The 13413-nt window shown below is 35.8% G+C and overlaps 1 protein-coding gene across 1 annotated transcript in view; it reads left to right on the forward strand.

Moving 5' to 3' along the window:
• gabrb2a (gamma-aminobutyric acid type A receptor subunit beta2a) overlaps nt 1-6571 on the forward strand; it is a 55151-nt gene extending 48580 nt beyond the window's left edge. The window contains 4 exon segments of the mRNA XM_051127151.1: nt 2076-2268; nt 2270-2318; nt 2715-2855; nt 4758-6571. Coding sequence (XP_050983108.1) covers nt 2076-2268; nt 2270-2318; nt 2715-2855; nt 4758-5102 — 728 coding nt within the window. The 3' untranslated portion in view covers nt 5103-6571.
• Nucleotides 6572-13413: the final 6842 nt, after the last annotated feature.

Consider the following 13413-nt stretch of genomic DNA (forward strand, 5'->3'; position numbering starts at 1 on the left):
TAGAAAGCAGTTTTTTTAATTGTAAAAAAAAAAAAAATACTGATTTACTGTACTGAAGATCCCTCCTTCACTGTAAGTGTATGGTTTTATGGTTTTATTTCAGCCTGATTGCTTAGCAATAGCCTTAACAACACTGTAAAAAATGCAAATGCATATTTTACACTTTTGGAAACATTTTGAGTCTCAAATACAAAAAACAAACAAAAAGATATTTTCTTGAAACAACATAAAAACCCTTGTCAGACCAACAAAATTACCCCAAATGTTGTCCCAACTAGTCAGTTGTCTGAACAAAGAATTTCAAATTGTTGAAATGTTGAAATGTTTGGCTTTGTGAGTGCTTTTCCCAGCATGCATTGCAGCATGAATACAGGCAGTTACTGTTATAGGATTATTGTTTTGCTGTTTGCTGACTTAGTTTAAACTGTTTGTTTTGTCATTATTGTTAGTTATTTGTTGCACTGTGATGTAAAGAACACATCTAACATTTAACATTTGTTGATTGCAAACGTTCTTGAGGTTTGTGTGTCTAGTTTTAAATGTTCAACCACTTCTATCTGTTTGCTGGATGTTTTACAAACATGTAGACAATGTTGTGTACAAATTAGACATGTTATCCATTAAGGTTTCTATAACAATTTACTGTGTCATTTGTAAATAAACAAAAAATTGACACATAAAAAAATAAATTACCTCAACAACAGTAATTATGATCCTGCACCACAAACCAGTCTTAAGTAGCACGGGTATATTTGCAGCAATGGCCAAAAATACATTGTATGGGTCAAAATTTTTCTTTTATGCCAAAATTCATTAGGATATTAAGTAAAGATCATGTTCCATGAAGATATTTTGTAAATGTTCTACTGTAAACTTAATTTTTAATTAATAATATGCATTGCTAAGAACTTCATTTGGACAGCTTTAAAGGCGATTTTCTCAATATTTTGATTTTTTTTTTTTTTTTTTTTTTTTTTGCACCATCAGATTCCAGATATTCAAATAGTTGTATCTCAGCCAGATAATGTATAATTCTCAATTTTAAGAAATTGACCCATAGGTTTTGTGGTCCAGGGTCACAATTGTTGTTTTAGTTGCTGTTAGAAGGCTTTTTCTATCAGCAAAATTAGACAGTCAGCGTTGCATGAACAAACACATTTATGTTGACTAAACAAAGTATGTTTACTGAGAAAAACTTAAAAACTATTGTTGAGAGAACTCAAAAATCTTACTGCATCAAGTTGCCTATTTTTTTAAAGTTTTCTCAATTATTTATTTCTTTTTACATTGAAGCTGCAAAATTTGAGGTTCTGCTGATTTTACAAGAACTTTGTGAGGCGTGTTATGTTAGAGCAAACAAATCTCTAAATCTGTAAAATTATTAAAGGAGAAGTTCACTTTCAGAACAAAAATTCACATTCTTTCTTTCTTCAGTTGTAAAGAAATTATGTTTTTTGAGGAAAACATTTCAGCATTTTTCTCCATATAATGGACTGATACGGTGGCCCGATTTTGAACTTCAAAATTAATTATTTTTATTAAAATAACCAAACGTTTCTCAGCTGGGATCATTTACAACCGCATTTGGGATCGTTTGAAGCCGCATTTAAACTGCATTTTGGAAGTTCAAAATCGGGGCACCATATCAGTCCATTATATGGAGAAAAATGCTGAAATGTTTTCCTCAAAAAACATAATTTCTTTACGTCTGAAGAAAGAAAGACATGAACATCTTGGACGACAAGGGGGTGAGTACATTATATGTGAATCTTTGTTACGGAAGTGGACTTCTCCTTTAATGCTTCTCTCTGGAAGCGCAGTAGCTCGCAGCACGTCTTTTCGATTCGCATTTGCATTAGCACATTGTGTTGGAGTTGACTGTTGTCAAAGTTTTCATAATGGTTTTGAGTTGGAAGATGACACATGAATAACCTCTGTAATTGCTTAGTTGGCAGCTCGTAGTCGGCGCTCGGCGGATAATTACGTCTCACTTCTCTTGTTATATAAAGCTGCAAGTGACTTCAGCTGCACAGTACTGCTCTTAACTATGCCTGAACGCTTTCTTTGAACTCCAGGTATCACCACGGTGCTGACCATGACCACCATTAATACTCACTTGAGAGAGACCCTTCCCAAGATTCCCTACGTGAAAGCCATAGACATGTACCTGATGGGCTGCTTTGTCTTTGTGTTCCTGGCGCTGCTGGAGTACGCCTTCGTCAATTACATCTTCTTCGGGAGAGGCCCTCAGCGGCAGAAGAAGGCGGCGGAAAGCCGCCACGGCCAACAACGAGAAACTCAGGCCCGACCCCAACAAGGTACTGCCGAGCTGCCCGCACACACGGGGTTTGTTGACAAAGGCCTCTGGTCAGTAGGTGCTCGGTTCTCTGAGGTAATATGTTGTGTCCTTTCAGGGTCAGTGCTCTGTTAAAACACCGGATGTATAGCTGTGTTTTTTCCACTGGCGTAAGCTTGTTCACCAACCCGCAACCTAATGGGCTTTTACCCTCAGAAACATGTGATGAAATATCCGGGAGATCGGCGCAGACTTTTGTTAGCTGTAAACAACAGACTCGCTCGCGCCGGGCGGGCCGCGTCCGAGCGCGCGGCCCGGCGGAGCCTCTAGGGCTTTCCTTCTAATCTCACTGAAAGAGTTGTGTCTCTCTCTGAGTGCGGCCGACCTCTGTAACAGTGCTGATTTTGTATGCTTGCAGTGGTTGGTGGGAAGTGTAGTTCAGAGAGACGATGCTCTCTATGCCAGAATGAAACAGAGGGAAATTGACGGGTATGAATCGATGTGGGATCCGATCTTTGCGGAGGATGCAGCATTAGGACTAGGCGATCAAAGACTTAAGGTACTGAATATTTGACCTGAAGTCAAAAAATGCAATGGCTCTGCATCGATAACCAACCAGAAGTAAACACACCCCAGCTCTTTTTGTTTGATTATTATGATTTCTTTGGATGACTTTCTGTTCTTCTTCCTTTAGAGTAATGATGGTAGCCATCATCATTTCCACCATTACGTTGTCCTGCCCTTTTTTCAGTTACCGTTTGCACCCGAGCCTCTTTCCCAGACGCCCATTCCCGTTCGATCGCCGAGCGTAGCATTTCGTGCAGTGGATGCTTATTAGCTTAAAAGCCCGTTCACACCACGGAGGATAACTCTAGTAAGTTTTAATAATCATTCTAATTCTGTGAGAATACAGGGTAGTCCACACTACAGCTATTACAATAACAACGAAGAAGAATGACACGTAAAGTGCTGGGGGTAACAGATCACAAGTAACGAGTTTCCTTTTTAAGTAACTATTAAAGTAACACATTACTTTTCAATGAATAGTTAAATATCTGAATTAATTTTTCAAACAAGTAATGCAAGTTACTTTGTTTACTTTGTTGTACGGTTGCCAAAAATGTAACTTTTGGGTTCTTTGTTGTTAAAAAAAAACTAATATTAGAGCCCAGGCCAGCTGACAAAAAGTAACACAAAAATAACAATGCATTACGTTCCATAAAAGTAATTAAGTAACGCAATTTGTAACTTTTTTTTTTAATGGAGGGACTCAATATTGTATGCATTACTTTTTAAAAGTAACTTTCCCCAACATTGCAGAAGAAAAAGATGGCAGCCAATCAGAATCCATGCTGCTTTAAATATGTAACAATCTAATATTTAATATATCAGAAGTTAATTGAATTAGCATTATACAGTAGATTTCTTTATAGTAATCATTCTTGGTGTGAACGAGCCTTCATTTTCAGGACATTTAGAGTGCTGAATATATATTTTTTATAGCAAAGGTTATTGTCTACATAAAAACCAAGTGAGTGATTGTCAGTAAAATGCAGATAAGTGTATATTATATAAATTTAAGGCATCTGAGATATCAAATTAGATTAAAATTAAGCAATTAAACTTCTGTTTTACAATATTTACCCTATTGAATGTTCAAAACAGATCTATTGGTGAACAACAAAATGGGGAACTAACAGTTATTGTTGATAAAATCTAAATTATATGAACATATATACTGATAAATTGTTGTATCACTAGCCTGAAAGTAGCATTAGCAGTTAGCAAACCACATAAGCAGGGTAATTTTGATTAGTGAGCAGCTTAAGATATAACAATGCTTAAAATGTAAGCATAAAACGTATGTTTTAGTAGGGTTATCGTGGAAAGTGAAAGCGAGCGAATGCTTTCCTTCCTGCCCCGGCCTTTCCTTACCTCCATCTCTTGCAACCTGACTCCTCACTGTTGATCTAGACTTTTGCCTTCATGTTTTTGCCTTTTTATTTGCATTTATTTGGCTGATTTTATACGCAGACAGAATTTTAACCATGCCATGGTTGAAATTCGGAAATAATCCTGGATATTATTGCCTGAAAAGCTTTACTCCACAGCTTTCTATAAGTGCAGTGTAACTATTGCTGATGATTCATTTAGTCTTTTGCCAACTATGGTTGTACTGCATTCATCATGGTTTTCAAGGGACAGTCCACTTCTTTTCAACATCTAGCTCATGAAATCCATCATTGTGCATCATTTCAACTTGTGGAAAAACAGCATTAGCCTGCGGTCTGTGATTCAAAAAGACGACGTTCAGTAGGCAAACAGAGATTTTTTGAAAATATCTCACCCACAGATCTCAGAAAAATGCTGGTTTTGCAAAATATAGTGTATTAGAGGGCTCTTCTGTGATGTAGCTGATCATGTACCAGATCTGATCCTACAGCGTTTGTTCTCTCTCCAGATGACTCCCGACGATATCCGGCTGACCACGGTTGAGATGAAGAACGAAATGGGCCCGTCCGATCTGTCCCGGGGTCTGGGCGACCCGCGCAGCACCATGCTAGCCTACGACAGCTCCACCCTGCAGTACCGCCGGGCGGCCATGGCTCGGCAAAACTACGGCCACAGCGCCCTGGAGCGCCATGCCACCCAGAAGAAAAGCAGGCTCAGGAGACGGGCTTCCCAGCTCAAGGTCAACATCCCGGACCTGTCCGACGTCAACTCCATCGACAAGTGGTCGAGGATGATCTTCCCCACCGTGTTTTCCTTCTTCAACATAGTTTACTGGCTTTACTACGTCCATTAAAAGGATCCGGAGAGCGGAACGGACCAAAAAAGAAAACAAAGAAGAGTAAAAAAGAGAACAAAACAATACACCTTTTGCTGATTTATTTCAAATATATAGCGGAAAGACTAAGGAAAGACGGTCAACGTTTGAAAAAAAAAAAATATCAGGACGACTCTTTCGTTTTTTCATTTTAAAGACATTGAGGAAACACATCGGCGGCGGAACCGGAGAAAAAAAACACGCAGTACAGGGCTTGTTCCAGAGTTTCGATATACCACTTATATTTGTCATATGTAGATTACTCTGTGGATCAAATATTTATGCTTGTCTTTGCATATATTTTAAGGATTTGTTTTTTGCGTTAGTATATGTTTACTTCGTAGCCAACTGCATCCACGAAAGCTTTACAAAAGGAGTCGAGAGGAGTCGGTCTTGAAAGTCTATTTTCCTATAGTTAAGCTGTATATCAGATATCTTTTAAAAGCATGCTTTGGTTTGTTTTCTTTATCTCTTGCAGAGAGCCGGAGCACAATGCATTTTCATTTGACACTTTAAAGGTTCTTCTGTTCTTTCAAATGAGTTTGCAGGATGCAATGCAAAGACACTGTCAGGAAGCCATACAGGGTATTTTCACAACAGGTCCTTTTACTATTGTTTTTTTCGATGTTGGGCCAACAAGGAAACTCAGCCCTATTAAAACTAAGGTTTTATCTGATGCAGGGGAAATACGAACAGGCTGGGCCACGACGAAGGACACGTGCGATCCCGCGGAAAAGGACGGACTGACATGGACCATTACCCTGGTGGTTGGACTCGCTGTCCGCTCCGGCTGTGTCAACAGCACCTAGGCCGTGTAAATGCTAAACAGTCCTCATCTCTACACTGTATAAACTCTGTGTGGTGAGCCGCTGAGGGGGAAACGGCTGTTTGACATCTCGCGAGTGTTTCTGTTGGACGAAGAAAGACGCAATATATCTGTAAACCATTAACACTATCGATAGATATAAGTTGAAAACTAGTAGCTGATATTACATCATGGTAAAAAAGAAACTTTCTGATTCAATAGTTATAATATCAGATGTTAATGTTATGGTTCATTATTTAAACGTATTTTTTTGGTGTATTAGATTTCTTAATGTCAAAGACTTTGGTTGATGAAAAAATAACTTCTTGCTTCTTAAAAATTGGGCGAAGGATCTGAATCTTTTTCAAAGGCCTCAAAGCGCACCAGTTGAATTTAAGCAAGAAACCGATCATTGCTACTCTTGAAATTTATGGTAACTATCACTTCAGTTCACTAACAATATGTGAAGGATCTGGATCATACAATCAAGGCATCTGTCAGGCAATTTTGTATAAAATCCTGTAAATTATAATGATATTTCATAATGACCTGTAAATATATATATTGTGTAATGATTGTCAACAATAATGAAAATGTATCTAAATTAAATTATTAAAGCTTAATGAAGCTTATATCTCTTAAACCATTACCTTACCGAATTTTCCTTACAGTTTTACGGTGAGTTGAAATGACGAGCGTAAACAATGCCACTGAACCGAACAAAACTTGCATATTCGCTGATTATTGCTGCTAAAAATGGTCAATTGCTGTCATGTTTTGAGCTGTACTAATTGGTCAGACCTGTACTATAGACTGCCAGAAGTTATAACAAATCAAGGAGAAGAGTGCAAAAAAATTTTGTGGTTGGTCAAACTGAACCAGCATATCCAGGGCAAGAATCTTGACAACCTTCGTATTTGTATTTATCATTTCTGGTCAGGTAGGTGAAATATTAGGCTAGTATCTTAAAACTGCTTGTACATGTCTTTACCACATATTAACTTTAGTTTGTCAAAATATTGCACCTTTTCCTGCTGACTAAGTCCTTCTCAATATGATTTAACAGCTTCCACACGTTTTTCCCGTGGTTTAGACAGCATAAATTAGCAGAACAACGTATTCAGTAGTACATCAACTGTGCAATCTATGCTGTTGTCTACATTCGAGTATCATACTGGCCGCGCATCCGGGCAACTGACCAAATCGTGACGTAAGTGCAAACCCTCTGTTAGATGTTGATGGGCGCTTTCGAAGCATGAAGCTTCATGAAGCTTCGAAACTTTTGTGAATCAATTGTTTCGAAACAGTGCTTCTGCCAAAGTGCGTGATTTTAGTAAACGAGGCTTCATTACGTCAGAACTGTTTCGAAACGTTTCAAAATTTCAATCGTTTGCCATTTGGGTTTGCCCAGCAGCAACCATTGGACCAGTTTCTACAGTTTTAACCTAATCTCAGATCAGTTTCATAAATTTGTAGACATTTTTAACGAGACATTTGTGTAATTAAAAGATTGAGCAGTAGTTTATAGTCTCTTACTGGCCTTTATATAGAAGCTATCCATAAAACAAACAAAGCAAGCCCTGCAAATTAATATAAAATATTTTTAAAACCACATATTATACTGGTACATATTTAATGGTATTTTATTATTTTACTGCATTTAATGTATTAAACTTTTAATAAAACATTTAAAATTGGGTTTTAAAAGCTGTTTTTAGCATGTGTTTGTTGCATTTACACGCTTTTGACCAGCAGGCGTCACTAGCGTGTGGTGCTTCGAAACAGTGAATCGTTTTGCGAAGCAATTCGTTCAAAAGATTCGAAGCTTCGTAAAGGTTCGTTTCTCCCATCACAACCGTTAGAAATGACCAAAGTGTACCTCCAATATTGCAAATTTTTGCACGCCATTACGCTTCACTTTGTTTGTTATTATGATGACTAAAATTTTTTAATAGCTACATTTTTAGCTTGGTCTAATAGCGATCGTCACTGCCAAAAAAAATAGAAATGGCCAATCAAATCGAAACAGGCGGGATTTGCTGTATTCATAGAGCGCGAATTACAGAGCAGTGTTGCCAAATCCGCCGTTTTCCCGTGGAAATGGGCTACTTATATTGTTGTCTCGGGGTGTTTTTTAAGTCGGCGGGTTGAAGCGAACCATCTCGCCCTCTTAGAACGCGATTTCGACTGAGAAACGCGATTATAGCGCTATTTTATTAAACAGTTTCCTCCTGGATGCGATTAGGCTAATTTTGGCCGTTATTGGGCAAATTCTGAGTAGCAGTTTGGCTGGTTTTATTACGCAGAACTGGCAACCCTGATTCAGAGGGTCAGTTTTCACGTTAAAAGGGACAAAGTTAAGATGGAAGTTGCTAAACATGCAATATTTGACAATTGTTTTACTTTAGAAATGTTAAATAACTGATAACCAGGGATGTAAACAACTGCATCTCCTCTCTCAAATATGGCCGTTTTAAATTGAAAATCATTTATGTGATTTAAAACCTGAATCCCGTTTAATCTTATGTAATTAGACATGGCATATCTTTACTGTTCTATTTTCTTCATCATATTAAAAAAGACAAGAAAGAAAAAAACTGGTCCCCCCAATGTTCAAGATATGGTTATGGCCTTGTGTTTACTGCTAACTAGCTTACTAATACTGCACAGTAAATACTGCCTACTATTTTTAAATAAGGTGTAACAATACAATGATGCATAATTGTTGTCACATGACCTCTTCACATTGTGTGGTGTCATCATTTTTTAAATCTTTAATTGAATTATAATTAAATAATTCATTTTAGATTTTCTTTCCTTTTTTTGTTTTTGTTTTTGTCATGCCATATTTTAGCCACATTCCTAGTCTTCTGAAGTTGCACAAAATAGCCTTGCTCTCCATGGCGAGTTGTTAAAATCACAGTTGTAATTATTTCTGGCTCATTTGTCGCACTAGTACTGGAAAGTCAAGTTGAGTGCATTATGGGATACGTTATTCTGTGCGTCATGCTCTTGTGTACTACACATTTGGGCGGATATAGGAGGCCATGGTCATACAATGCATCCAGGACATATTGCACACATTATGCATGCTATACACTTCAGAAATAGTCTGAGTGTTATGCTAGTGTACTATTCTAAACATCCACTGGCTCATTAGATTAACCAGAAGAACAATATTGAATTTGCTCTCAGTCATGTTGTGCGTTTAATCCCATTGTAGGCCAGTTGGGACGTGTACATGATTATTTTGCTCACAGTTCATTATCTCTTGTTTGTTTGAAATATGGATTCTGCTAACACAGCACAGGACTAATATCTTTATGCTTCCCTGGAAAATGATGAGCGCTTTAATAAGTTTGGAAGATTTTCAATAGCCCTTCAACGTGCGTTGACGTATTACTCTTAAATTACCATAAATCCACGTGAGCTCCATGCAGAGGAGAGGAGAAGATTAAGATGCGTTATTGTCGCAGGTGATTGAGAGACGGGGTGAGGCGCCTGTGTGTGCTTGAGGAGCGATTGGAGCGGGGTTCTTTTGCCCGCTTTATGACTGACTGGGTGCCAGAATGCATAATGGACCAAAAAGCAACACTTCCGCTCCTCTGATGGACAGAAAGGGGAAAAAAACGCAGTTCTCATGGGCGATGGAGGCTGCCACAGGGGACATTAAGGCAGAAAGGCATGAACGTTCCAGTACACTTTGGACTTGGTGTAAAAGAATGGCCCTGTAGGCCAAAGGCGCTGCAAAATGAAAGCTAGGACGAAATAGAGATCAGAAATAAAGATTTTTCACCTTAACAGAACCCTTTCTGAATCACAAACATGCTTTAAATTTTTAAATTGTGATTTTCGGCAAAAGAAAAGTCATGAGAACGACTGTCGTGAATACAAATTTTGTTACGCTTACATAGCTCTAAAATATTTCAATGGCTAGAAATACATTTTTGTGAATATAAACTGATTAAAAAATTATTCAATGAAATGATTTAAAACATCCAAAATCATGTGAATTCATTGATTACAAGATGTATGAACTCTGAATACTTTCTTTGTGAAGGGCAACGCTGTTTATGTGCTTCATTATTAATTATTCTCATTTTATTTCATATTTTGTGACTATGAATATGCACTGAAAAAGTTAGTGTAGAAACAGTTTTCTCTCAGAAATGATAAATAATTACAAAGTAAATTTCACAAACAATTACAAAGAAATGACAAGTAACACTCTGAATTGCACATGAAATATTAAAGTAGAAAAACTGAAAAGTAGAAAGTAAAAAGTACTCTAATAATCTTTTTTTCCCCCAGCTTTAAAAAATCATTTTTATGTAGTGTGCTCATTTCTTAAAATGTTTAGATATCAAATTGTACAATGTTAATAACCCTTGCAAAATCTTATTATTATTATTAATATTTAGCAAGCTTTAATCAAATGTGAAGCCTTGTGAAATAATAATAATTAAAAAAATAAAATAATAATAATTTGCAAGGTTTAATAAAAGGTAAATAACTCTTGCAAATGATTATTACTGCTACTACTAAAATTCTAATAATAATAATAATAATAATAATAACAATAGTTTTTAGCAGGCTTTTAAAAAGACATGAATAACTCTTGTGAATTATTATTATTATTATTATTGTTGTTGTTGTTGTTGTTGTTAATATTTTGCAGGCTTTAAAATGTGAATAGCCCTTGCAAGTTAATAATAATATAAATTATTATTATTAATTTGCAAGGGCTATTCACCTTTTATTAAAGCTTGCAAAATATTCAAAATAATAATCTGCAAGGTTTAGAAAAAAATGTAAATAACCCTTGAAAATTATTTTTACTACTCCTGTAAAAAAATAATAATATTATTTTGCAATCTTTTTAAAAACCGTAAATAATCCTTGTGAATTATTATTATTATTAAAATTATTATTATTATTATTATTGTTGTTGTTGTTGTAATATTGTTGTTGTTGTTGTTATTAATATTCATATTTTGTACGCTTTAATAAAATGTGAAAAGCCCTCGCAAGTTAACAATAATAATTATGATTATTATTCATTTTTATTAGTATTTGTTTTTAAAGATAAAATAATTTTATTAGGGATAAAAGTCTACACCGAACAAGCTGAAAACAAATTCTCAGAAATTGTATTGTTAAAGGATTTTTAAAAATCAATTCATTTAATTAATAAAGTAATTAAGTAACAAAGTTTTGAATGAGAAGAATTAGAATAGTATTTTCTTGTCCAACATACTCCAATAATCATTGTTTACCTTCTAAAAATTACTTTTACAGTCTGTTTCCATTTGCAGAAGTCATGGTTTTACTCCTAAGGACTAAATTCCTCTCTTTCTTAATGGCCCCGGAGCTAACGATGTTAAAGAACTCCACCTGCACAAAGCCACACAGCTATAGTCAATGTCAAGTGTAGTTGCCATGGAGATCTCTCTGCCAGGAAGTGAGAGAACAAGTTGGCTGTCTTAAAGACAGGGTTGCACGTTCACCGCTGGAGTTGGCAGTCAGTGTGACGGGAGCTGCGGTAATTAAATAGTAAAAGTCTGCACACCGGCCAGCGAGAGGCAAGACTGTCACGTCTGGGGCTGCACTCAACCGCTGCCATAGAGGGACCATTACAGACGACAGTCTGCCCAAAACACAGCGTCTGTGCGCTCGCTCCACTCACTCCTGCCACTTTCTCTTTAGTGTCTCAATCGTCTCTCAGAAAGCAACCAGTGTCCCGCTTCTCATATTTTTCGTCTGAGAAAAGCTCCCATTAATCTCCCACTAGTCTAGTCATATATATTTCATAAAGTGTGCAAAGAGACCCAAGTTCAAAACATGATCTAATATATATATTATTTTTAATAACTTGGCTGCCAGCATTATCATCTAAAGTAGTAAATATAACATTTTGTCCTGTAATAACTCTGGTTTCCATGGTAAATAATCCACCATAATAATAATAATACAGTCAAAAACATCTGGAGTCAGTAATTTATTTATTTATTTATTTATTTTTGGAGAAATTGATACTTCTATTATATACGGACACATTAAACTGATTTAAAAGTGAAAGTGATTAGAATGAAATCATATTAGAATGATTTCTGAAGGATCATGTGACACTTAAGACTGGAGTAATGGTGCTGAAAATTCAGCTTTCCACCATAGAAATAAATTAAATTTTGACGTATGTTCACATAGATCACAGCTGTTTTGAATTTGTAATATTATTTCACAATTTTACTGTATATGGGAGAAGACGAAAAAGGGTTTAAGCATAAAAACAAAAAGTGTAATACTGCTTTAATTTTTTTTTTTTTTTTTTTTTTTTTTTTAATTTCTGTTTAATTTATTTGCATTTTGTTTTTGTTTTTCTGAGCAAAAAATAAATATCATATATTTTCCCTAATTTACAGAAGACACCCACTAAAATGTCATTCAGGGTAACAATCTTGTCAGGCATATTTACACAAAAATTAATTTATGACGTATTAAAAGACAAATTACTTTCACCCCAAATACTAATTAGCTGTAATTCTACATTTTAAAAATTTGCCACTATTCTAGATTTTGCCCATTTGTCAGTAAGAATTTTTTACTCATTTAATAAAAATGTAAAATTTAATATGCTTCCTTATTCTTTTATATTTGAATGTGTACAAGTCAGAATATTTTTAGAATTTTTAAATAAATAATGTGTTACACTGAATGACAATGTAACATTATTTCAGCCAAATTTTGACATTTTGTTGTCCAAAAACATATTTGAAACTTTAAAAGTAGACACTTTACTTACATTTTCCTTTTAATGTGGACATCTTAACGTCTGACCCATATATATATATATATATATACTGTATATATATATATATATATATATATATATGTGTGTATGTATGTGTGTGTGTATATATATATATATCCCAAATAGATAGCCCCGCCCCCAAGCTCACACTATTGGCTGTAAATAAACAGAGTAATGTTTTGTGCCATGAGACACTTTTCAAGGAAATAACTGCTTCTCTGCATATTACACTGAATTTTTATTATTATTTTTTTTTAAACACTTCACCTTTAAATGGCACAAAACTGAGTTGTCTCCTGGGCTCGGAAAGAGCAAGCTCTGAGCAACAACATTTTCCTCGGGGAAGATGGAAATGCACATGAGACCTATAAGCAAACATTAAAAAACATGAAAACGCGAGAGAACCTTCGACATATATTTAGCATTTAAAGCAAGACCTCTTTCTCCCTCCTTCTCTTTCTCTTTTCCTTTCTGAAAGAGCCCTAGTGTTGTCGAGATGTGAGAGGGCTGAAAAAAGAGAAGAGCAGAATAACCAGATGCTTTCCGCTCTTCAATGCTTCTGTGCCACTGGAGGAATTAAGGATTCACAGATCTTTGTCCTATTTGTCAGGAAGTGGAGGGATGGAAGGGAGGGGAAGGAAACAGAGAAAGAGATGGAGGGAGAGGAGCGATGC

This window comes from Labeo rohita, chromosome 14, assembly GCF_022985175.1.
Source record: "Labeo rohita strain BAU-BD-2019 chromosome 14, IGBB_LRoh.1.0, whole genome shotgun sequence".
In the NCBI taxonomy this organism is placed as follows: domain Eukaryota; kingdom Metazoa; phylum Chordata; class Actinopteri; order Cypriniformes; family Cyprinidae; genus Labeo; species Labeo rohita.